The 22,904-nt window shown below is 48.3% G+C and overlaps 2 protein-coding genes across 3 annotated transcripts in view; one reads left to right on the forward strand and one right to left on the reverse strand.

Moving 5' to 3' along the window:
- Positions 1–13,364, reverse strand: part of cep70 (centrosomal protein 70) — a 131,711-nt gene extending 118,347 nt beyond the window's left edge. The window contains exon 1 of the mRNA XM_072473173.1: positions 13,182–13,364. Coding sequence (XP_072329274.1) covers positions 13,182–13,221 — 40 coding nt within the window. The 5' untranslated portion in view covers positions 13,222–13,364. The remainder of the gene's footprint in view (positions 1–13,181) is intronic.
- Positions 13,365–13,505: 141 nt separating this feature from the next.
- Positions 13,506–22,904, forward strand: part of faima (Fas apoptotic inhibitory molecule a) — a 43,029-nt gene continuing 33,630 nt past the window's right edge. The window contains exons 1-2 of one of the 2 annotated variants that reach the window (XM_072473175.1): positions 13,506–13,758; positions 18,680–18,844. The gene's annotated coding sequence lies outside the window, so the exon portion shown is untranslated. The remainder of the gene's footprint in view (positions 13,759–18,679; positions 18,845–22,904) is intronic. The other variant, XM_072473174.1, reaches the window with a different exon arrangement.

The following is a 22,904-nucleotide window of genomic DNA, read 5'->3' on the forward strand; positions in this document are numbered from 1 at the left end:
ATACTACTATCTATATAATAAACCTATCACTACTGGCCAATACTTAACTTAGGAAGAGCCCACCAGGTCAGGGAAACGAATGGCTTGTCCAATCGGATCTGGCCCGCGGGATTCAAAAGGCTGCTACAGGTCGGTGGCTAGGTGTCTCTATCGGATAGCGATCGCTGGATTCAAACTTACAGTTGCCGGTTGCTGTTCTTGCGAAGGTCTCGAGCAGGCGAAGAGGAGAGAGAGAGAGATCTGAACTTAGCCCCTCACTTTTATAGGGCCCAGGGGCTTCCCGCCTCCCGGGGCGGCCCTTGACCCTGAGTCCCAAATGATTGGACTTGTCCCCAATCCCTGGGGTCGATGTGTCCAATGGTGAGGCGATTCCTCGATCGGGGGGTGGTCGTTCACCTGTCTTTGTTTCGGCCACTGCAGGCGCCGACAGGTCTGGCCCGGTATTCAATTGCTAATATGTTGCAATTGTTCCCGGGGATAGCCGATTTAACTGCAGATGTCTGGATAGATGGGCTGCTAAAAGTCCTGAATGTAACTGCAAATGTCTGGGTTGATGGGCTGTTGATAGCCCTGAGTATCGATCTGGGCCAACTTCCCCAGAGCCGAATATGCAATACTGTCTGCAGCTGCCTGTTTGTGCCTTGTTACCTGCTTTTCCCAGCAGCCTTTCTGGTTAGCCATTTCAAACTGGGTCTTGGCCAGATTAATCGGGACGCAGCCATTTTACGTGGCTACATTATGCTGATTTCAGAGACACTATGATAATGGATCAATTAATTTCTGGACTACCTGACAAAAATTTGAAGGAAGAACTTTCACACGATAAGTATCTAACTCTAGAAACTGCTGTACAAAAATGCCTTGCTTATGAACAAAAACAAAATCAATACTGTGAGTCTTTACAAACACAATCATTATCCACAAAACAAAATCGGTAAAAATGGCACGAACACTCACCACGAGGCAGAGGCAGGATCTCACTCGATGCAACAGCGCTTTTTGATTGGCAGCCATCTTGAGCGAGAGCGTTCCGGCCAGTACGCACATGCACACTTCTCAAAAAGAAGGAAAATGGCAAAATACACTTGAGAAGCCGCGCATGCGCAGTTGCAAAGAGTTCACAGTAAAGGAAACTCGAATTGCGCATTCGCAATCGATTCCTACGCATGATGTCACGAGCGTCATGACGTCAGAGGACCTGGACCACGCCCACATAAAAGGGAAATGCACAAAAATGATCAATAAGACATTTAAAGCTGCAAAACCAAATTTTCTTACATCAAAAGACAGAACAATGCCCGAACTTACACCAGCAGTTAAAAATAACCTCCACAGCACCCTGGCACAAGCAGTTTGCACCACCCAAAGAGGACAGCACAGTGATTTGTTCATTGAAGAATACTACTCAGAAGATGATTTCTTCATTGGACATAGAAAGAACAATGACAAATCCGAAACAAAAAGAGATGATTTGTTCATTTGAAGACTACTGCTCAGACATGGATGAGTTGTCCGGAATTGATGATCACAGCATCAGCAACAATGTTGAAATGCTCAACACGACTCTTCTTCTCATGGTAGATGAATCCAATACCATGATGCCATGACAGATCGTCGATACATTGGATGACAGCAATACCCAAGAAGAAGATGATGCCACACAGAGCGCGATGAAGAACTCCACAGAGAGCGATGAAGGGCTCCACAGAGCAAGCGATGAAGGGCTCCACAGAGCAAGCGATGAAGGGCTCCACAGGGAGAGCGATGACAGACTCCACAGAGACAGCGATGAAAGACTCCACAGAGAGAGCGATGAAGGACTCCACAGACAGCTCGGTGACAGACTCAAAAATGGAAGCAAGCAAACACTCCATAAGCGAACGTCATGCATGAACAAGACTATGAGGGTCTATCCACCTTATCTGCGCAACCAGCAGCAGACTATGAAAGTCTACCAAGCTCACGTGAACAACAAAAAGACTATGACAGTCTACCCAGCTTATTTGAGCCACCAGAACCCAGCTCATTTAACCAACAAGAAGACAGTCTACCCCCAGCTTATTTGAGCCACCAGAAGACTATGAAAGTCTACCCAGCTCAGTTAGCCAACAAGAAGACACTGAATGTCTACCCACTGTATGTGAGACAAGTGACGAAGAAATCACAATTCCCGTACAGAATGTGCAGGATCACAGCGAGACTGACAGATCTCAGCTCGACTGCACAGAAGCACTCAACAATCAGAGGAGGGCTACACATGAGTCCAGAGGTAACATCAATTGAAATCTTGAAGAGTTTGACTCCAGAAAAGGGGCACCATGAGTCCAGAGAGACCACGTCAATTAAAATCTTGAAGATTTTGACTCCAGAAGAGGAGCACCAAGACCCACAACAAAATGAAATTGTGAAGGTTTTGACTCCAGAAGAGGAGCACCAAGAATCCAAAGGTGATTTAAATGAACCAGAAATAACTCCAGAAGAGGAGCAAAAAGAAATCAACGATGATTCAAGTGAACCCGAAATGGCTCTAGAAGAGGAGTACCAAGTAAGCAAAGAAGAGGAATCGAATCCACCACAAATGACTGATGTCGCCAACATCAATGCAACATCAGACCATTCTCACAATTCTCAAGAAGAAACGGTCAGTGTAGCAGATACCACAACAGACACTGACACCAATAACTGTGACAATGACTCAAATCATCCACACGGAACACTCATTGAGCGCAACAAGAACAACAAACACCACAAGACGCACAGCAGGAACAAGAACAAAAACAGCAACAACAAAAACAACATGCAGCGCAACAAGAACAACAATGACAACAAGAAGCATAATAGAAACAACAAGCACGACAAGAAATACAACAAGAACAGCGATAAAAACAAAACAGAAACAACAAGCACGACAGGAACAACAAGAACGAAAACAACAAAAACAGAAACAACAAGCACAACACCACGAATGACAACAACAAGAACGACAACGAAAACAACAAACACAGAAACAACAGAAACAACAACAATGAAACAACAACCGGTACAACATGGTACAACTCTGCACATGAAGGACAATGCCACAGCACACTGCAAAACAATGACAAGACTACAAACATGCCAAGGCATGACAAAGAATCTCACAAATTCACATCTGCTCTAGAACAAGCAAGCACGCCAGCTTTCAAGGCAGATGACACACTAGGTCAATACTGCAAGCACAGGAAAAAGTCCAGGTCAGACGACAAAGATGACATACGGAATCAATGCCGCAAGCACAGAAAAAAGTCCATGTCAGATAATGGTGTAACACAGAATCGCTACCACAAGTATAGAGAAAAAAAATAGAAAGTCTAAATCAGACAACAAAGTGATTCGACCATTCGAACACCTCATGATGACTTGATGGTCACTTAAACACAAGAACACTGACGACGGTCACAAAGAAATAACGGCATCAACATCACCACTTCAACAACAGAAGACGAAAGCAACTCAATCGAACAAATTCATAAAGTTTGGACTCACAATTTTTTAAATTAAGATTGGACTCATAAATATTAATTGGCTTTGTATAATCATCAAGATCATCACAACTTGTACATAACATCATTTGTCTACCTATTTCACGCAAGCGAATAAACCTGAGAGACTAAATGTATTCACATTTGACGGAATAACTCATTGATTTTATGTAATGCATTTGCATCCATTATGTTTGTTCAATTTTCTTTACAACATACAGAAAATATGTAACACAAAAAAAGGGGGATGTAGTGATCTCTATATGTGCATGTACACAAGTGGTTAAGTGTGATCAGTAGCACCACATAATCACTAGAGGGCCAGACCAACAGGGGTATAAAACCACATTGGGTCTCTGGGTCTCGCGGGGGTGCACTGTGACCAGGGCAATAGCAGAGTAGTTCAGATGGCTAGTGGAGTTACGTATAGTTACTGTAGTTAGATCTTGTTAACCTTATCACTCGTATCAAAGTTAAAGTAAAGAACTCATGCAATTATTGTTATAGTTACTTAATAAACCTTTTGTTACTACTGGATGAGTTCGAGTCTTCTTCATCGAGATTCAGAAGACCGCTTCATTAGCCAAGGATTGAGTAGCACATGTTACCTACCACACAGGTAACAAAACAGCTGGAGGAATATTTGTAGTGGTGTTCTCCAGGGATCGTATTTGGGGCCCTTGATTTTCCTGATATCTGTTAATGTTCCAGATCTAGGTATGCAGGGGACAATTTCAAAGGTTGCGGAAGACACAAAACTTGGAAGTACTATAAACTGTGAAGAGAACGACATAGAACTTCAAAAGGACAGACAAGTTGGTGGAGTGAGCAGATAGGTGGCAGATGGCGGTCATTGCGGAGAAACGTGAGGTGATGCATTTTGGTAGGAAGAACATAGAATGACAATATAAAATAAGGGGTAAAATTCTTAAAGGGGTTCAGGAGCAGAGGAGGCTGGGTGTTTATGTGCACAGATCATTGATGGTGGCACAGTAAGTGGAGAGAGCAGTTAATAAAGCATTTGGTATTCTGGGCTTTATTAATAGGGTCATAGAGTACAAGAGCAAGGAGGTTCTGGGACCACACTCTAGGAAGGATGTGAACACACTGGAGAGACTGCAGAAGAGGTTTATTACAATGGTTCCAGGGATGGGAAACTTCAGTTCGGAGGATAGGTTAGAGAGGTTGGAACTGTTCTCAATGGAGAGAAGACAGCTCAGAGGAGATTTGATAAAGATGTTCAAAGCCATGAGTGGGCTGGTCAGAGTGGATAAGGAGAAACTGTTCCTGCTTAAAAAAAGGATCAAGAACGAGGGGCACAGATATAAAGTGATTTGCAAAAGAAGCAAATGTGATGTGAGAAAAATCTCGGGTCTGGAATGCATTGCCTGGAAGTGTGGTGGAAGCAGGTTCAATCGAGGCATTCAAGAGAGCATCAGGTGATTACCTGAGTAGAAAAAATGTTCAGGGAGGCGACACGGTGGCAGTGGTTAGCACTGCTGCCTCACGGCACTGAGGACCAGGGTTCGATCCCTACCCCGGGTCACTGTCCTTATGGAGTTTGCACATTCTCCCCATGTCTGCGTTGGTCTCTTCCCCCGCCCCCCAACCCAAAGATGTGCAGAGTAAGTGGATTAGTCACGCTAAATTGCCCCTTAATTGGAAAAAAAAAGAATTGGGTACTCTAAATTTATGGAGAAAAAAAATTAACACTGTGCAGGGACAGTGGGAAAAGACAGGTAAATAGCATTAAGTCGTGATGTTCGTTTGGAGAGCTGGCGCAGACACGATGAGCCGAACAGTCTCCCCCTGCAGTTATGGTGAACTAAAACAGTACAGTAACCTTCAGATCAGGTCTTTCAATCTGAAGAAACACTACAGATGCCTTAGCTGATCGCTTATGGTTATTTGAAAAGTTGTTTGGTAGTACAGAACTCGAGTACTGGTGAATAAAATATTTTTGTCGCAACTTTTAGTCTTGCACTCATCAGGACAATTCACAAAGGAAAACAAGAAGCCCACACTGTATGAGAAGCGAGTGCTCACTGGCTGTACTGTATGAGAAGCGAGTGCTCACTGGCTGTACTGTATGAGAAGTGAGTGCTCACTGGCTGTACTGTATGAGAAGCGAGTGCCCATTGGCTGTACTGTATGAGAAGCGAGTGCTCATTGGTTGGAAAGTGGACTGTGCTTGGGCGAGGCATTGCTCCATGGCATTTGCTTCAAATATACTGTGCAAGTTAATAAGGCAGGTATATTTTATTCCAAAGCAGGTGATTCATCATCAATGACAAATTAGTTGTCAGGTCTGCAAATATTGAATTTACAGTCGCGAAGGCAGAAATGCTGGTGCCAGTAAGTTTTTAAGTTAAATCCGATTGGCAGATCAAACAGGAGTCTACACACTTGAACTAAAAACAAACTGCTGCAGTCTGGTCAGGCGGCCTCTGTGAAAGCTTAGATGACTTACTATCCCGTATTCAATACTTTAAACCGTGTAGTACCCTCAATAACGACAGGAGAGTGTAGAATGCTAAATGAAGGCTTCGGTGGCTGCATCGGAAATCCAGACCGAGCAGCAGGGGGGCGCAGAGGTGAGGGAGGATATAGAGCTTGAAGCGAGCGTATTCGGCGCCCTGGATCGCGAGATCCGCAATACAATACCCCTTGATTTGGACCGAGTGGGACCCAGAGGCGAGGGTTATGGTTTGGGAGGCGAGATAGGTGTGCAAGGAGCAGCGCCTTACCGTTTCTGGGTGGATAAAGCTCTCCGCGCTCCCGGAGTCGACGAGGCAGGGAGTGTTGCGCCCGTTGATCTGGACCTGCATCATAGAATTCCGCAGGTGCTTTGGCCGCGAATGGTCGAGGGTGATCGCTCCCAGTTGCGGGTAGTCTGAGTCCTCAGCCGAGTCGGATTCACAAAATGGCCACCGCCGGTCGCACGTGACGGGTCTAGAAGATGGCCGCCGCCAAGATGGCCACCCCCATGACTTGCACGAGGCCGATGATGCGTCAGAAATGGGCGTGTCTGGCCGGAGCGCTGCCGCGTTACGGGGCCTGCGGGCCTGTGAGCTTGATTTTTGGGTCTGCTAATATTTTTGTTTCTGGGCCTTGGACCTGGCCAGGCAGGCCTTCGCGAAATGCCCCTTCTTCCCGCAGTCGCTGCGAATGGCGGAGTGGGCTGGGCAGCATGGACGTGGGTGCTGGCCCTGCCCACAGAAATAGCACGGTGTGCCCCCAGTCTGGGCTGGTCGCCGTGCGGCGCAGGCCCGTAGCGTGGCCGAGTCTGGGGAAGTCCAAGGGGGGCTCGCAGGGTCCGTGCCTAGGTTCTGGCGGGCCACTTCCAGTGAGGTGGCGAGCGTTACCGTGTCCTGAAGGTCTTTTGATCCATTTTCGAGGAGTCGCTGCCTGATATAGGCGGAATGGATGCCGGACACGAACGCGTCTCGGATGTGCAGGATCACGTGGACTTCCGCCGTCACGTCCTGATGATTACAGTTCCTGGCGAGCGCGGTAAGCTTTTCCACGCACTCGTCTAGCGTTTCCCCGGAGCGCTGCCGGCAGGTAGGAGCAGGTGCCGTGCATGTACCTCGTTTATGGGTTTGATGAAACGCTTTCGCAGGATCGCGATTGCCTCATCGTAAGTGGTCGCTTTCCCGATCATGGCAGAGATTCTATGGCTAACCCAGGCTTGGAGTAGGCGCAGCTTGCGAGGCCCTAGGACGGGAGCTTCCGAGGTTTCCAGGTAGGCCTCGAAGCAGCGGAGCCAGTACTTAAAAATGTCTTTGGCCTCCGGTGTCCGCGCTTCCAGGTTGAGCTTTCCAGGCTTGAGACCGACGTCCATCCTAACGTAATCTGCTTATTTATTGTAGTACCCTCAATAACGATACGAGAGTGTAGAATGGAAAATGAAGGCTTCAGTGGACTTGATTTACCATTCTACACTCTCGTGTCGTTATTGAAGGTACTACAATTTAATAAGCAGAGAACTAGTCAGTGATCGAGACGTGTGCTTACTGAGTGCCACCTACAGGGCGTCACCTTAAATACTGCTCCCTGGTGGGCGGAGCCCCCCAGTGTTCCAAACCTGGTCTTAAAGGGGCATCATTTACATGGTGTTAAGGGTACAGTAACCATTCATCACAAACCGGCAGTAACTCGTCGCTCACTCGAAATGATTCTGTGCAGAAAACAGTCGGTGCTGAAAGTAACATAGCATGGAGAACCAGGATGTAAGCATTACACAAGAGGCGCTCGCCGTTACATGCAATATATTAGCATGGATGGAGGATTGATTAGCGGATAGAAAGCAAAGAGTGGGGATAAATGGGTATTTTTCCGGTTGGCCATCAGTGGCTAGCGGTGTGCCTCAGGGATCGATGTTGGGTCCGCAATTGTTTACAATTTACATAGATGATCTGGAATTGGGGACAAAGAACAAAGAGAACAAGGAACAAAGAAAAGTACAGCACAGGAACAGGCCCTTTGCCCCTCCAAGCCTGTGCCGACCATCTAAACTAAAATCTTCTACACTTCCTGGGTCCATAATCCCTCTATTCCCATCCTATTCATGTATTTGTCAAGATTCCCCTTAAACGTCACTATCGTCCCTGCTTCCACCACCTCCTCCGGCAGCGAATTCCAGGCACCCACTACCCTCTGTGTAAAAAAACTTGCCTCGTACATCTCCTCTAAACTTTGCCCCTCGCACCTTAAACCTATGCCCCCTATTATTTGACCCCTCTACCCTGGGAAAAAGTCTCTGACTATCCACTCTGTCTATGCCCCTCATAATCTTGTAGACCTCCAACAGGTCGCCCCTCAACCTCCGTCGTTCCAGTGAGAACAAACCGAGTTTACTCAACCGCTCCTCATAGCTAATGCCCTCCATACCAGGCAACATCCTGGTAAATATCTTCTGCACCCTCTCTAAAGCCTCCACATCCTTACGAAATGGCTGCTGTTCGGAGAGCACACACATTTATACTCCGCCTCCTGGGCGGAGCCAGCAGGCAGGGGTCTACCCCCGAACCTGTAGAACAGGAGCATGACCGTAATACCCTCGTATGCAGTGCAGTACATACAATATAATACAACAGTGGTGACTACCACATTAACTCCCTGTTAAAAATGAGTCCAGTAAGGGGGGGGATGGAAAACTATACACATACATATTGGTTTTAAAATTACAGAGAAGGTTACAAATTTAGACAATCGGGCGCCTTGATCTGTCGTTGAGAGCACCGCAGTGCTGGTGGTGACTCAGGCGTCGGCTTGGTCTTCGGTGACTCCTGGAGCATGTCAAAATCCTCTTCATGCCCGGGTGGGAGCAAGGGGAGGACAGATTGTCCTGGAGTGGGGGCTGTGGTGGGGTGCACCGGGGGAGGGGAGGGTGGCGCCGGGGCAGGGGGGGCCCAGCTGGTGCCAGATCCCGGAGGGAGACGGTGTCTTGGTGGCCGTCGGGGTACGCTACGTAGGCGTACTGCGGGTTCGCATGGAGTAGCTGTACTCTCTGAACCAACAGGTCCGCCTTGTGGAGCCACACGTGCTTGCGGAGGAGAATGGGTCTAGGAGCTGCCAGCCACGTTGGGAGCGAATCCCCGGGGGTGGACTTCCTGGGGAAGGCAAAGAGACGTTCATGGGGGTTTCGTTGGTCATGGTGCACAGGAGCGACCGAATGGAGTGAAATGCGTCGGGGAGGACCTCCTGCCAGCTGGAGGCCGGGAGATTTCTGGACCGTAGGGCCAGCTGCACGGCCCTCCAGACCATCCCATTCACCCGCTCCACCTGCCCGTTTCCCCTGTGGTTGTAGCTGCTCGTCCTGCTAGAGGCAATGCCCCTATTGAGCAGGTACTGGCACAGCTCCTCGCTCATAAATGAGGATCCCCGGTCGCTGTGGACCTAGACGGGGAAACCGAACAGAGCGAAGATGGTGTTGAGGGCTTTGATGACGGGGGCAGACGTCATATCGGGGCATGGGACGACGAAGGGTAATCGGGAATACTCGTCGACCACATTAAGAAAGTATGTGTTGCGGTAGGTGGAGGGTAGGGGCCCTTTGAAATCCATGCTGAGGCGTTCAAAGGGGCGGGAGGTCTTCACCAGGCGTGCACGGTCTGGCCGGTAGAAGTGCGGTTTACACTCCACGCAGACCTGGCAGTCTCTGGTCATAGCCCTGACTTCCTCGATGGAGTAGGGCAGATTGCGGGCCTTAATGAAGTGGTAAAAGCGAGTGACTCCCGGGTGATAGATCGTCGTGCAGGAGTCCGGAGTCGATCCACTTGTGCGCTGGCACATGTACCTCGGGACAGGGCACCGGGGGGCTCGTTGAGCTTACCGGGGCGATACAAAATCCCGCAATTGTAGGTGGAGAGCTCAATCCTCCACCTCAAGATTTTATCATTTTTGATCTTACCCCGCTGTGTGTTGTTAAACATGAAGGCAATCGACCGTTGGTCAGTGAGGAGAGTGAATTTCCTGCCGGCCAGGTAATGCCTCCAATGTCGTACAGCTTCAACGATCGCTTGGGCCTCCTTTTCGACGGAGGAGTGCCGAATTTCGGAGGCATGGAGGGTGCGGGAAAAGAATGCCACGGGCCTGCCTGCCTGATTGAGGGTGGTGGCCAGAGCGACGTCTGATGCATCGCTCTCGACTTGGAAGGGGAGCGTCTCGTCGACCGCATGCATCGCGGCCTTGGCTATGTCGGCCGTGATAGGGTTGAAGGCCTGATGAGCCTCGGCCGTCAGTGGGAAAGAAGTGGATTGAATGAGTTGGCGGGCCTTGTCCGCATAGTTTGGGACCCACTGGGCGTAATACGAGAGGAACCCCAGGGATCGTTTGAGGGCCTTGGGGCAGTGGGAGTTCCATGAGGGGGTGCATGCGATCGGGGTCGGGCCCTAGAACTCCGTTCTGAACCGCATCGCCGAGGATGGCTAATCGGTTCGTGCTGATCCACTTGTGCGCTGGCACATGTACCTCGGGACAGGGCACCGGGGGGCTCGTTGAGCTTACCGGGGCGATACAAGTTAGGTTGAGGAGTGTGGCGGTGTGGGGAAATTTGGAAAGGATAGCGTTGTGGTCCTGCTGGTCGTGGCCGCATTTGGTGACGTTATCCGGGTACGGGAAAGTGGCCCGCAGACTGTACCGGTCGACCATTCGGTCCATCTCCCGTTGGAAGACCGAGACCCCATTGGTGACGCTGAAGGGAACCCCAAGGAAATGGTAAAGCCGACCGTCTGCATCAAACGCAGTGTATGGGCGGTCCGCCTTACGGATGGGGAGCTGGTGGTAGGCAGATTTCAGGTCCACTGTCGAGAAGACCCGGTACTGTGCAATCTGATTGACCATGTCAGATATGCGTGGGAGGGGGTACGCGTCAAGCTGCGTGTACCGATTGATGGTCTGACTGTAGTCAACGACCATCCTGTTTTTCTCCCCGGTTTTCACCACTACCACTTGGGCTCTCCAGGGGCTGTTGCTGGCCTCGATGATACCTTCCCGCAGCTGCCGCTGGACCTCAGACCTGATGAAGGTCCTGTCCTGGGCGCTGTACCGTCTGCTCCTGGAGGCGACGGGTTTGAAATGCGGGGTGAGGTTTGCAAACAGAGAAGGCGGGTCGACCTTAAGGGTCGCGACGCCGCAAACAGTAAGGGGTGGTAGGGGCCCGCGAAAGTTCAGGATTAGGCTCTGGAGGTTGCACTGGAAGTCCAGGCCGAGTAGCAAGGCAGCGCAGAGGTTGGGGAGGACGTAGAGGCGGAAGCCGCTGAACTCTACGCCCTGGACGGTGAGGGTGGCGATGCAGTACCCCCGGATCATCACGGAGTGGGATCCGGAGGCCAGGGAGATTCTTTGGTTAGCGGGGTGTACCGCGAGGGAGCAGCGCCTTACCATATCGGGGTGGATGAAGCTCTCAGTGCACCCAGAGTCCAGAAGGCAGGATACAATGTGCCCGTCGACCTTCACCTTTGTCGAAGCGGTCGCGAGGTTGTGCGGTCAAGACCAAGGCGAGGCGTGGCTGGTCGTCGGCGGTTGCAGGCGATGAGCGGCTGGATGAAGTGCCTGACGGGCAGGGGTCCTGAGGCGGGTAAGATGGGGGTGCCCACGTGCCCTGGGGCAGGCAAGTTGGCAGCTCCCTCGTGCCGCACATGTCCTGGGGCAGGCAAGATGGCGGTGCCCATTGGTTCTGAGGCAAGCAAGATGGCGGTGCCCACCGGCCGCACGTGTTGTGAGTGGCGCAAGATGGCGGCACCCACGGGCCATACATGGTCTGAGGAGAGGAAGATGGTGGCGCCCACTGGTCGCACGTGGGGGTGCCGGGACAATAGCAGCAATTCAGCGGGCCTAGCACACTGCAGCGAAATGTCCCTTCTTGCCACAGGCCTTGCAGAGCGCCCTCCGCGCCGGGCAGCGCTGCCGGGGGTGTTTTGTCTGTCCGCAGAAGTAGCACTTGGGTCCCCCGGGGTTGGTTGGCTGCCGCGCGGCTGGCTGAGGGCGGTCGCTGATGGGGTCCACAATGGGGTGGCCGCTGGTGGGGTCCACGATGCACAGGAGGGGGGGGCGTGTTGTTGGGGGCATAAGCCTGTACGTTGCGTGACCGTGAGCCAGTGTGCTATTTTGTTGGTTGCCGCGAGGTCAAGCGTGGCCCCTTCTGAGAGGCGCTGGCGGATGTAGTCAGACCCTTTGCCCGTAACGAATGAGTCTCTCATTAGCAGGTTCGAATGTTCAGTGGTCGAAACGGCCTGGCAGTCACAGTCTCTCACCAGGGCGAGCAGGGCAAGCCAAAAATCTTCCACAGACTCACCAGGAAGTTGGTGCCACGTGGATAGGAGGTGCCTGGCGTAGATCTTGTTGGTCTGCTGAGCGTAATTCTCCTTCAGTAGCGCCATGGCCTCTGCGTAGGTAGGCGCGTCCTGGACAAGGGGAAAAACATTTGAGCTCAGCTGTGTGTACAGAATCTGGATATTGGGTCTGGCGCAGACCCGATGTAGGCTTCAAAGCAAGCTAGCCAATATTGGAAGTCCTTTTTGGCATTGTCTGCTTGAGGATGCAGCTGCAGGCGATCCAGCTTGCTGCAGAAGTCCATCTCTGAAAAATCTGTGTAATAAATTGATGCACTATCAATTACGACGAGGCGAGAGTAGAATGCAATCGAGGCTTTATTACAGAGATGTGTGGCCTCCTACAGCAGCTTATGAAATGGCTGCTGTTCGGAGAGCACACACATTTATACTCCGCCTCCTGGGCGGAGCCAGCAGGCAGGATCTACCCCCCGTACCTGTAGTATAGGAAATACCTCCATACCTGTAGTACAGGGGCCTTACCGTAATACCCATATATACAATATAATACAACAGTGGTGACTACCACGCCATGTAAAAATAAATCTAATTATAAAAGTACACTTTTAATTCACATGTTGCACAATATTCGGTTAGCAAAGTGGGGGAGGGCTGGGCGAGAGACTGAAAGTCCGTCCTGATAGTATGGCCACTTTAACAACCATCTCGCCTCCATTTTACTGTACCTGCTGTGCCAAGGAAGCAACAACAGCTGGATTGGTCCGTTCTTGTTGACCGTTCAGTGACCGGCCTCCCCCAAGCCGGGTTCGCCCCGCCCCCACTTGCCAACTGAGCCAGGACACAGCCGCTCGGAGGGACCTACCACAAAGTAACAGAGGGGAGAAGCAGCCGCTCAAAATCATTCGTCAAACGAAACTCCAAAGCGAATGTCGACAATACGTCTTTCACTATCCCAAAATAATTCACAATTTTGAGAGCATACGTGTTGATCGGTCAGTTCCTTTAACATTTCCCATATTATCTTGTCACCGTCTCCATTCACCCCCCCCCCCCCCCCCCGCTTCGCGATATTTCTGTCGCTATCGGCCCAACCTTTAAGGGCGGCGAAAAGGCCTCGCCCACAGATACGAATGAACCAATGGGATTACTAGACGGGGCGGGCTGTCTATTCTCGCGAGAGCTGGGGGCTGCGGGATTTCCTCGACGCTCGGCGTTAACTGGTGGCGGAGAGAGGGAGAAAGATGTTGGCTGATGAGCGTCGACCATCGTCCTGACCGGCCTGTGCGGACCTGCCGAAGGTGTCAAATGTCAATCGATAAGGGATCCGGGGGTCTCGCATTTATATTTCTGTGAAGAGCATTGGCCTCCTGTCGCTCGGAAGGTTGTGGCTGAAAGTTGCCATAGTTACCGCCCGGTGTTGGCCAGACGCAGAGGAGCTGGTAAGTGACAGCGGCATCTCCTTGAGAAGCATTGCGTCTGAAACTCACTCTCCCCATCAAACCATTCGTCCCATTTTCAGGAGTTGTTTTTAATCGCCTGAGAAGATTTCCTGGAATATTCCCCTCCCAAGATGATGGCAATCCATGGTTATTTAAGATGCTGACTCAATATCTGTTGTTATAATGTCCAGATTGAGGTACGGTTGGTGAATACTGATTTCGCACATTTACTGCTAATGCCGTGGAAAACGTTCGCCCAAAGCAATGATCTGTCACAGTGGTAAAAGAGGGAGAGTTTTGCGTGATCCGTTCTAAAAACACGAACCTATTTGCCTGAGCCCAATAGATTTGAGTTTTAAAAAACATTTATTTCACTGTGAATGAACGAAACTTGTTAAAAGCAAGCCCGCTCCTGTTGAAACTTGATCATTTAAAATGGGATCTAAAATACAATTTAACAGCAAGTTAATCGTGGTAGCTTTTTATGGTTTACAACTTGAACATTGCTGAAAAGAGAAACATGTTGCCGAAGCTTTTTTGATCAGCCCATAAGAGGTAGGAGCAGAAGTAGGCCATTCAGCCCATCGAGTCTGCTCTGCCATTCAATGAGATCGTGAATGATCTGATAGAAGACCAGAAGAAATAGCACCAGCAGCGGGTCGGGATTGAAAGCACTAGCAACAGCGCCGCTCCCGATAGCCCCAGGGAAATACTCAGGGAGTCCGGTAATAATAGCTTCATTGAGAATTTGGAGGCAGTTTCACCAACACTTCGGGTTGGGGGCAGGGTCAAGGGAAATGCCGATTCAGGGGAACCACAGATATGAGCCAGGGAGGTGGGATGGAAATTTTCAGAAATGGGAGGAGAAGGGGATTAAGACACTAAAAGATTTGTTTCTTAGGGGTCGGTTTGCAGGATTGAAGGAGCTGGAAGCGAGATATGGGCTGGAGCAGGGAGAAATGTTTAGATACATGCAGGTTCGAGATTTTGCCAAAAGGAGATACAGAGCTTCCCGGTGGAGCCGGCCTCCACATTGCTGGAGGAGGTGCTTACGACAGGGGGACTGGAGAAGGGGGTAGTGTCAACGGTTTACAGAGCTATTTTGAAGAGGAGAAGGCACCACTGGAAGGGATCAAAGCAAAGTGGGAGGAAGAGTTGGGAGAGGATATGGAGGAGGGGTTCTGGTGTGAGGTGCTCCGGAGAGTGAATGCCTCCACCTCGTGCGCGAGGTTGGGGCTGATACAGCTGAAGGTGGTATACAGAGCACACCTCACGAGGGCGAGGATGAGCCGATTCTTTGAAGGAGTAGAAGATGCGGGGGGCGGAGGGAGGGGGTGCGCGCTAGGGGGCGCTAATCACGTTCATATGTTTTGGTCCTGTCCAAAGCTAGAGGATTACTGGAAGGAGGTTTTTAGGGTAATTTCTAAAGTGGTGCACGTGAAACTGGACCCGGGCTCCCGGGAGGCCATATTCGGGGTGTCGGACCAACCAAGGTTGGAAACGGGTGCGGAGGCAGATGTTGTAGCCTTCGCCTCGTTGATTGCCCGAAGGCGGATCCTGATAGGTTGGAGAGCAACCTCTCCACCCTGTGCCCTAGTGTGGTGGAAGGACCTGTTGAAATTCTTGACTCTTGAGAAGGTTAAGTTTGAACTGAGGGGGAGGATGGAGGGGTTCGACAATTCATGGGAATTATTCATTATACACTTTCAAGAACTGGATAACATTGAACATTAGTTGGGGCGTGTGGGTGGGAGGGTTGGGGGGAGGGGGGCTGTGTGTGTTAATGGCGACAATGGGTGATCCCTAATTCCTTTGTGTCATTTGTTTGTGTGAACATGCGGGCTAATGTTTGGTGGGAGGATGGGATCGTTGTTATTGATATGGGGATTGACATATTTGTTACTGATTATTGTTTATTATTGTTGGGTGTAAATTTGGGAGAAAATGTGAAAAAGGAGACTAAAAAATATTTTAAAAAAAGAAATAGGAACAGGAGTCGGCCATTCGGCCCCTCGAGCCTGCTCCACCATTCAAGAAAGTTATGGATGTTCCGACTTTCCTCATGCCCACTCTCCTGCCCTTTACCTGTAATCCTTGATTCCCTTACTGATCAAGAATCTATCTATCTCAGCCTTAAATACAACGACTCTGCCCCACACCTCTGTGGCAAGGAGTTACAAGGACCCACAATCTTACAATCTCTAATACAATCTTCTTATTATTGTCACAAGTAGGCTTGCATTAACGCTGCAATGAAGTTTCTGTGAAAAGCCCCTAGTCGCCACCCACCAGCGCCTGTTTGGGTACACGGAGGGAGAATTCAGAATGACCAATTCACCTAATAAGCATATCTTTCGGGACTTGAGGGAGGCAATCGGAGCACTCGGAGGAAACCCACGCAGACATGGGGAGAACGTGCAGACTCCGTACAGACAGTGACCCAAGCCGGGAATCGAACCTGGGACCCTGGCACTGTGAAGAAACAGTGCTAACCACTGTGCTACTGTGCAGCCCAAAGGAAGACCTGTATCAGCAGGATATCCTCGAAGACAAGAAATTTCTCCTCATCTCAGTCTTAAATTGGCACCCCTTCATTCTGAGACTATTCCCTCTGGCCCTAGACTCTCTCATGAGGAGAAACATCCTTTCAGCATTTACCTTGTCAAGCCCCTTAAGAATAACATGACAAGGGAGTACTTAATGAATGGCAGGACACAAGGAAGATTAGAGGGATTTTGGGGTGTTTGTTCACAGATCCCTGAAGGTGGTAGGGAAGTTAAAGGCAGATGTCCCTCATCAGTCATGACATTGATTATAAGAGCAGGGAGGCTATGTTGGAGCTGTCAGGACTTTGCTTAGACCGCAGCTAGTGTACTGTGCTCTGTTCTAGTCACTGTACTAGAGGAAGGATGTGATTACATGAAAAGGTAGCGGGGAGATTCACCGTGATGTTGCCTGGGATGAAGCATTTTATCTATGAAGAGAGGCTGGATAAACAACTCGGGTTATTCTCTTTAGAGGAGAGAAGGCTGAAAGGGGACCTAATTGAGATGTATAAGATTTTGAGGGGCATAGAACATAGAACATAGAACAATACAGCGCAGTACAGGCCCTTCGGCCCACGATGTTGCACCGAAACAAAAGCCATCTAACCTACACTATACCATTATCATCCATATGTTTATCCAATAAACTTTTAAATGCCCTCAATGTTGGCGAGTTCACTACTGTAGCAGGTAGGGCATTCCACGGCCTCACTACTCTTTGCGTAAAGAACCTACCTCTGACCTCTGTCCTATATCTATTACCCCTCAGTTTAAAGTTATGCCCCCTCGTGCCAGCCATTTTCATCCGCGGGAGAAGGCTCTCACTGTCCACCCTATCCAACCCCCTGATCATTTTGTATGCCTCTATTAAGTCTCCTCTTAACCTTCTTCTCTCCAACGAAAACAACCTCAAGTCCATCAGCCTTTCCTCATAAGATTTTCCCTTCATACCAGGCAACATCCTGGTAAATCTCCTCTGCACCCGCTCCAAAGCCTCCACGTCCTTCCTATAATGCGGTGACCAGAACTGTACGCAATACTCCAAATGCGGCCGTACCAGAGTTCTGTACAGCTGCGACATGACCTCCTGACTCCGGAACTCAATCCCTCTACCAATAAAGGCCAACACTCCATAGGCCTTCTTCACCACCCTATCAACCTGGGTGGCAACTTTCAGGGATCTATGTACATGGACACCTAGATCCCTCTGCTCATCCACACTTCCAAGAACTTTACCATTAGCCAAATATTCCTCATTCCTGTTATTCCTTCCAAAGTGAATCACCTCACACTTCTCTACATTAAACTCCATTTGCCACCTCTCAGCCCAGCTCTGCAGCTTATCTATATCCCTCTGTAACCTGCTACTTCCTTCCACACTATCGACAACACCACCGACTTTAGTATCGTCTGCAAATTTACTCACCCACCCTTCTGCGCCTTCCTCTAGGTCATTGATAAAAATGACAAACAGCAACGGCCCCAGAACAGATCCTTGTGGTACTCCACTTGTGACTGAACTCCATTCTGAACATTTCCCATCAACCACCACCCTCTGTCTTCTTTCAGCTAGCCAATTTCTGATCCACATCTCTAAATCACCCTCAATCCCCAGCCTCCGTATTTTCTGCAATAGCCTACCGTGGGGAACCTTATCAAACGCTTTGCTGAAATCCATATACACCACATCAACTGCTCTACCCTCGTCTACCTGTTCAGTCACCTTCTCAAAGAACTCGATAAGGTTTGTGAGGCATGACCTACCCTTCACAAAGCCATGCTGACTATCCCTGATCATATTATTCCGATCTAGATGATTATAAATCTTGTCTCCTATAATCCCCTCCAAGACTTTACCCACTACAGAGTGGATAGAAAGCATCTGTTCCCCTAAGTTGAAAGGTCAATAACACAAGGGGGCATAAGTTTAAGGTGAAAGTAAGGGAGTTTAGAGGGGATTTGAGGAAAAGATTTTTCACCCAGAGAGTGGTGGGAATCTGGCATGCAGTGCGTGGGAGGAAAGGTGAGGCAGGAAACCTCACAATCTTTACAACATACTTGGATGAGCTTTTGAAAATATCATAACATTCAAGGCTATGAGACAAGTGCTGGTAAGTGGGATTAGTGTAGATTAGAGTAGTTTTTTTTGCCATCCCCATTATCTGGCTTGCTCGTTACCATCTCAAAGAATTCTGCTAAATTTGTCAGGCATAATTTCCTCATCATGAAGCCATGCTGACTCTACTTGATTATATTATGTTTTTCTAAATGCTCTGCTATTACATCCTTTATAATGGACTCCAACATTTTCCAAAAGACAGATGTTAAGCTAACTGGCCTATAGTTGTCTAATTTTTTTGTCTTGCACTCATCAGGACAAATGCAAGAATGCCAAACTTCAAACAGTCACAACACTTTATAGGACTGGAGAAAAGAGTGCTTATTGATCAGAAAGTTGACTTTGATTGTACGACGCGGTGCAATAGAGAAAACAACTTGGAGCTATAGGCTTCCCCAAGCTACAGGGTCGTTCAAAAAAGGTGCAAGGCCAAAACATATTCCTTTTGTTTGCAGAGAAGATGTCCCTACGTATGAATGTATGTCACTTCCGGCAAGTGTACATGAGTCACTTTATGAGCTCAACTGATTATCTTATCTTAAATTGATTATCAGTGTACCTATTAGTGCCCTCAGAGAAATAATTAACTTAGTTTATAAGCTACTTGGTTTGGTAATTAGGGGCTTTGAATACCAAAACAAGCAAATCATGCTGAAAATTTATGAAATATAATTTTTTTTCCCAAAAATATTTTTAGAGTACCTAATTCTTTTTTTTCTCAATTTAAGGGACAATTTAGTGTGGCCAATCCATCAACCCTGCACATCTTTTTGAGGTGTGGGGGTGAGACCCACGCAAACACGGGGAAAATGTGCAAACTCCACACGGACAGTGACCAAGGGCCGGAATCGAACCTGGGACCTCAGCGCCGTGAGGCAGCAGTGCTAACCACTGTGCTGCCCTCCTTAACACAATTCTAAACACCACCCATTAAGAATATTGTCAAAGCTTAGGAGAAGGTACAGAGAAGATTTGCCAAGGTGATAACAGAGCTGGGGCCTTTCAATTATGTGGCTAACGTGTGATTGTTAGACTGTAAAGTTTTAAAGAGCTGATAGAAGCATTCTAAGTTATGAGGTATGGATAGAGCAGGTAAGGAGAAAGCATTTCCTCTGGCAAGTGGGTTGTTAACTTGAGGGCATAGATTTCAAATAATTTTCAAAAGAACCAGGGAGGAAATGAAGCATTTTTTTCACACAGATGGTTGTAATGATCAGGGTCACAATACCTAAAAGAATTGTGGGATCAGATTCTTCGGGATTTTTCAAAGATAATTGGGCGTGTATTTGATGAGATCTGTTTTGCCAGATTGTAGGGGAAAAATGAGGGGCCAGACACCATTTTGATTTTATTCTCCATGTCATTCCTTCTGCAGTGCACAATTCACAGCAGTTTTCATTAAATTACATCTTTCCATGTGTTTCATGGTGGCGGAGGCAGCCAGCCATTGGTCGGCGACAGGATTTTCTGGTCTCGTAGCTGTGAAAGGCGCTTCCCATTTCATGCACCCCTCGCTGCGGGTTGGGTTTGCCATCAGCGGGACTAGAAAATCCTGCTGACCTGAATGGCTGGAATATTCCTGCCGGGGTTATTGGAATTAAATAGAGCACCTCCTTCAAAGAGCCATCCCAGGGTCAACGGGTAAAATGGCCCACTTCTGGGCTGCAAGATATCTAATTTCATGATCATTTTCATACACAGGAGAGAAAAAAATTCAAAATCTACATTCCACTGATTTACGATGTATTTTATTATTTTATCTGCAATGGATGTTTGGTATTGGTATGAATGTATTGACTTGGCTTTCATTTAGTTCTTTTGAAAAGATTGTTTTTCAGGATTGCCACAAAATGATAACCATAAATGATTTGTTGCCAGATGAAATATGTGTGATAAGGTACTCTGCATCAATGGAAGAAAATCTCATATTGGAACAATATTACTGTGCAAATATTCCTGTTAAATCAGCAACAATTGTTGTCCCCAAGGCATAAATCTAATTCCAAGACAATTAATAGCATAGCTTTGGAATTTGTTTTCAATGTGCTGAAAGAATTTGTGTAAGAAATTGGATATTGCAGGGCCAAAACTTCCAACTAGTGTTGATAAGTCACGGCCCACTGGAATGACAAGAGTTTAAAGCACACTTACCCACTCTTGTACACATTTTTGAAACCCCCCATGCCCAGAGCTGCTTGTGGCCTGCAACAATTAGTCCCCACAGGTTCTAGCAGTGTCAAAATCAGGGAGGCATGCCCCTTTTTTTACTGCATTAGCTGCATGAGGCAGATAGATTTCAATTGTCCAGACCAGGGAGAAGGTAGGTGGATGGGATTTGGGTGGTCAGGAAGGTGGTAGGGGTTGATCGCCGGGGGTAGGGATTGGGGCAGCGGTTTTGTCAGGGGTGGAGGTCGGTCATCGGGAGATGTTGGGGTTCGGATGAGTTGACGGGAGTGTGGGTATAAGGGTGGTTGTCAGTGGGCTGGGTGGGGTTGGTCATCGGGTGGAGGTGGGGAGGGTTGGGCATGGGGGCAGGCGGGGCGGGTAGAGGATTAGAGTCGGGTTTGGGCAAAGTGAGTCATGTGTGGCGGTGTTGGGGGGAATCCCATGGGGTGGTCAGGGGAAGTGTGATTATTTGGAGGGTGGGTAAGTCCCCTGGGTGCATTCAGGAATGTGGGGAGTGTCCTGTGCGGGGCTCAGTCTGGGTGTTTAAAATATTTATATTGTGTTAGAAGTGGTTTTATTTTGTTAACATAACTGACAGAACCATCGGAAGTCAGTGATTTAAATTTCTTTGTTGGATGGTTCCCAACGCACCACAATTGTGCAGGGAACTTGGTGCTTCTGGACAATTGCCACTTAAACTCTTACCTGGGAACTTCCAAGTGGAATTCCCCAGCGCATCTTTGGGGTAGTCCCCAAATCCGTCTCCAGAGTGCCAGGATGTTATGTGCCTATTAGTTCTCTATATTTATTTTTTGTCGACTCCTGATCAATTTTTAAAATTTGTTCTGAATTGCAAAGAACATTTAATAATGGAACCGATGCTGAGGCTGTATAAGGCTCTCGTCAGACCTCATTTGGAGTATTGTGAGCAGTTTTGGGCCTCGTATGTAAGAAAGGATGTGCTGGCCTTAGAAATCATCCAGAAGAAGTTCACAAGGATGATCCCTGGAATAAAGAGCTTGTCTTATGAAGAACTCAAAACATTAGCTCCCTTCTCACTCCACAGATGCTGCAGACCTGCTGAGATTGTCCAGTATTTTCTCTTTTCGTTTCAGTTTCCAGCATCTGCAGTAATTTGCTTTGATAAGGTTCCTTCTGCTTTTCCAGCAAACACAAGAAATAGAAGCAGCGGTAGGCCACCAAGCCCCTCGAGACTGCCCCGCTATTCAATGTGATCATGGATGATCTATGCCAGTCTCAACTCCTGTTTTGTCCATTTCCCCATAGTCCTCTGTTCCTCGATCTATCAAACATTTATCCACCTCCACTTTAAATACTTCTAATGATCCACCCTCCAGGGAATTCCAGAGATTTACCACCCTCTGCGAGAATACATTTCCATGCACCTTAGTTTTAAATGACCAGGCCTTTATCTTGTAGCTATGTCCCTTTATTTGACACTCCCACTAGTGAAAGCATCTCACCATCTACCTGTCAAGCCCCCTCAAGATCTTGTATGTTTGAATAAGGTCTTCTAAGCTCCCAAAGAATACAGACCCGGACTATTTAGTCTCTTTATCGGACAACCCCGAAGGTTAAGACGGTGGTTTACATAGAACATACAGTGCAGAAGGAGGCCATTCGGCCCATCGAGTCTGCACCGACCCACTTAAGCCCTCACTTCCACCCTATCCCCCTAACCCAATAACCCCTCCTAACCTTTTTTGGACATTAAGGGCAATTAAGCATGCCCAATCCACCTAACCTGCATGTCTTTGGACTGCGGGAGGAAACCGGAGCACCCGGAGGAAACCCACGCAGACACGAGGAGAACGTGCAGACTCTGCACAGACAGTGACCCAGCAGGCAATCGAACCTGGGACCCTGGCGCTGTGAAGCCACAGTGCTATCCACTTGTGCTACCATGCTGCTCTTTTACATTTTCCTGTGCTGTTTAATGGAAGAATCCAAGTTCAAAGCTTCAATCCTCGAGTCTCAGTTTCATACTTTAAAATCTACATTACAATATGCATTAGGGTAAACGAGAGTGAAAATTGAAGCGGATGGTATTGCAATGGAACAAGTTTGTCTATTTAGGACAAATAACAACAGAAAATGTTAGCTGTCAGAAGGATAGAAATAACCACGGTAATTCCGTGAAGATGAAAGATGTGTTAATAACAAGGCAGGCTTGTAAAAATGAAAATATTCATAAAATGCTACATTCTAACCACTTTCATGTATACCTCCGAAAGCTAGCCAGTAAAGGAAAGACTGGAAGAAAATTTAGCCTTTGAAACATGGGTGCTAAGGTG

This window comes from Scyliorhinus torazame, chromosome 2 (assembly GCF_047496885.1).
Source record: "Scyliorhinus torazame isolate Kashiwa2021f chromosome 2, sScyTor2.1, whole genome shotgun sequence".
Classification (NCBI taxonomy): domain Eukaryota; kingdom Metazoa; phylum Chordata; class Chondrichthyes; order Carcharhiniformes; family Scyliorhinidae; genus Scyliorhinus; species Scyliorhinus torazame.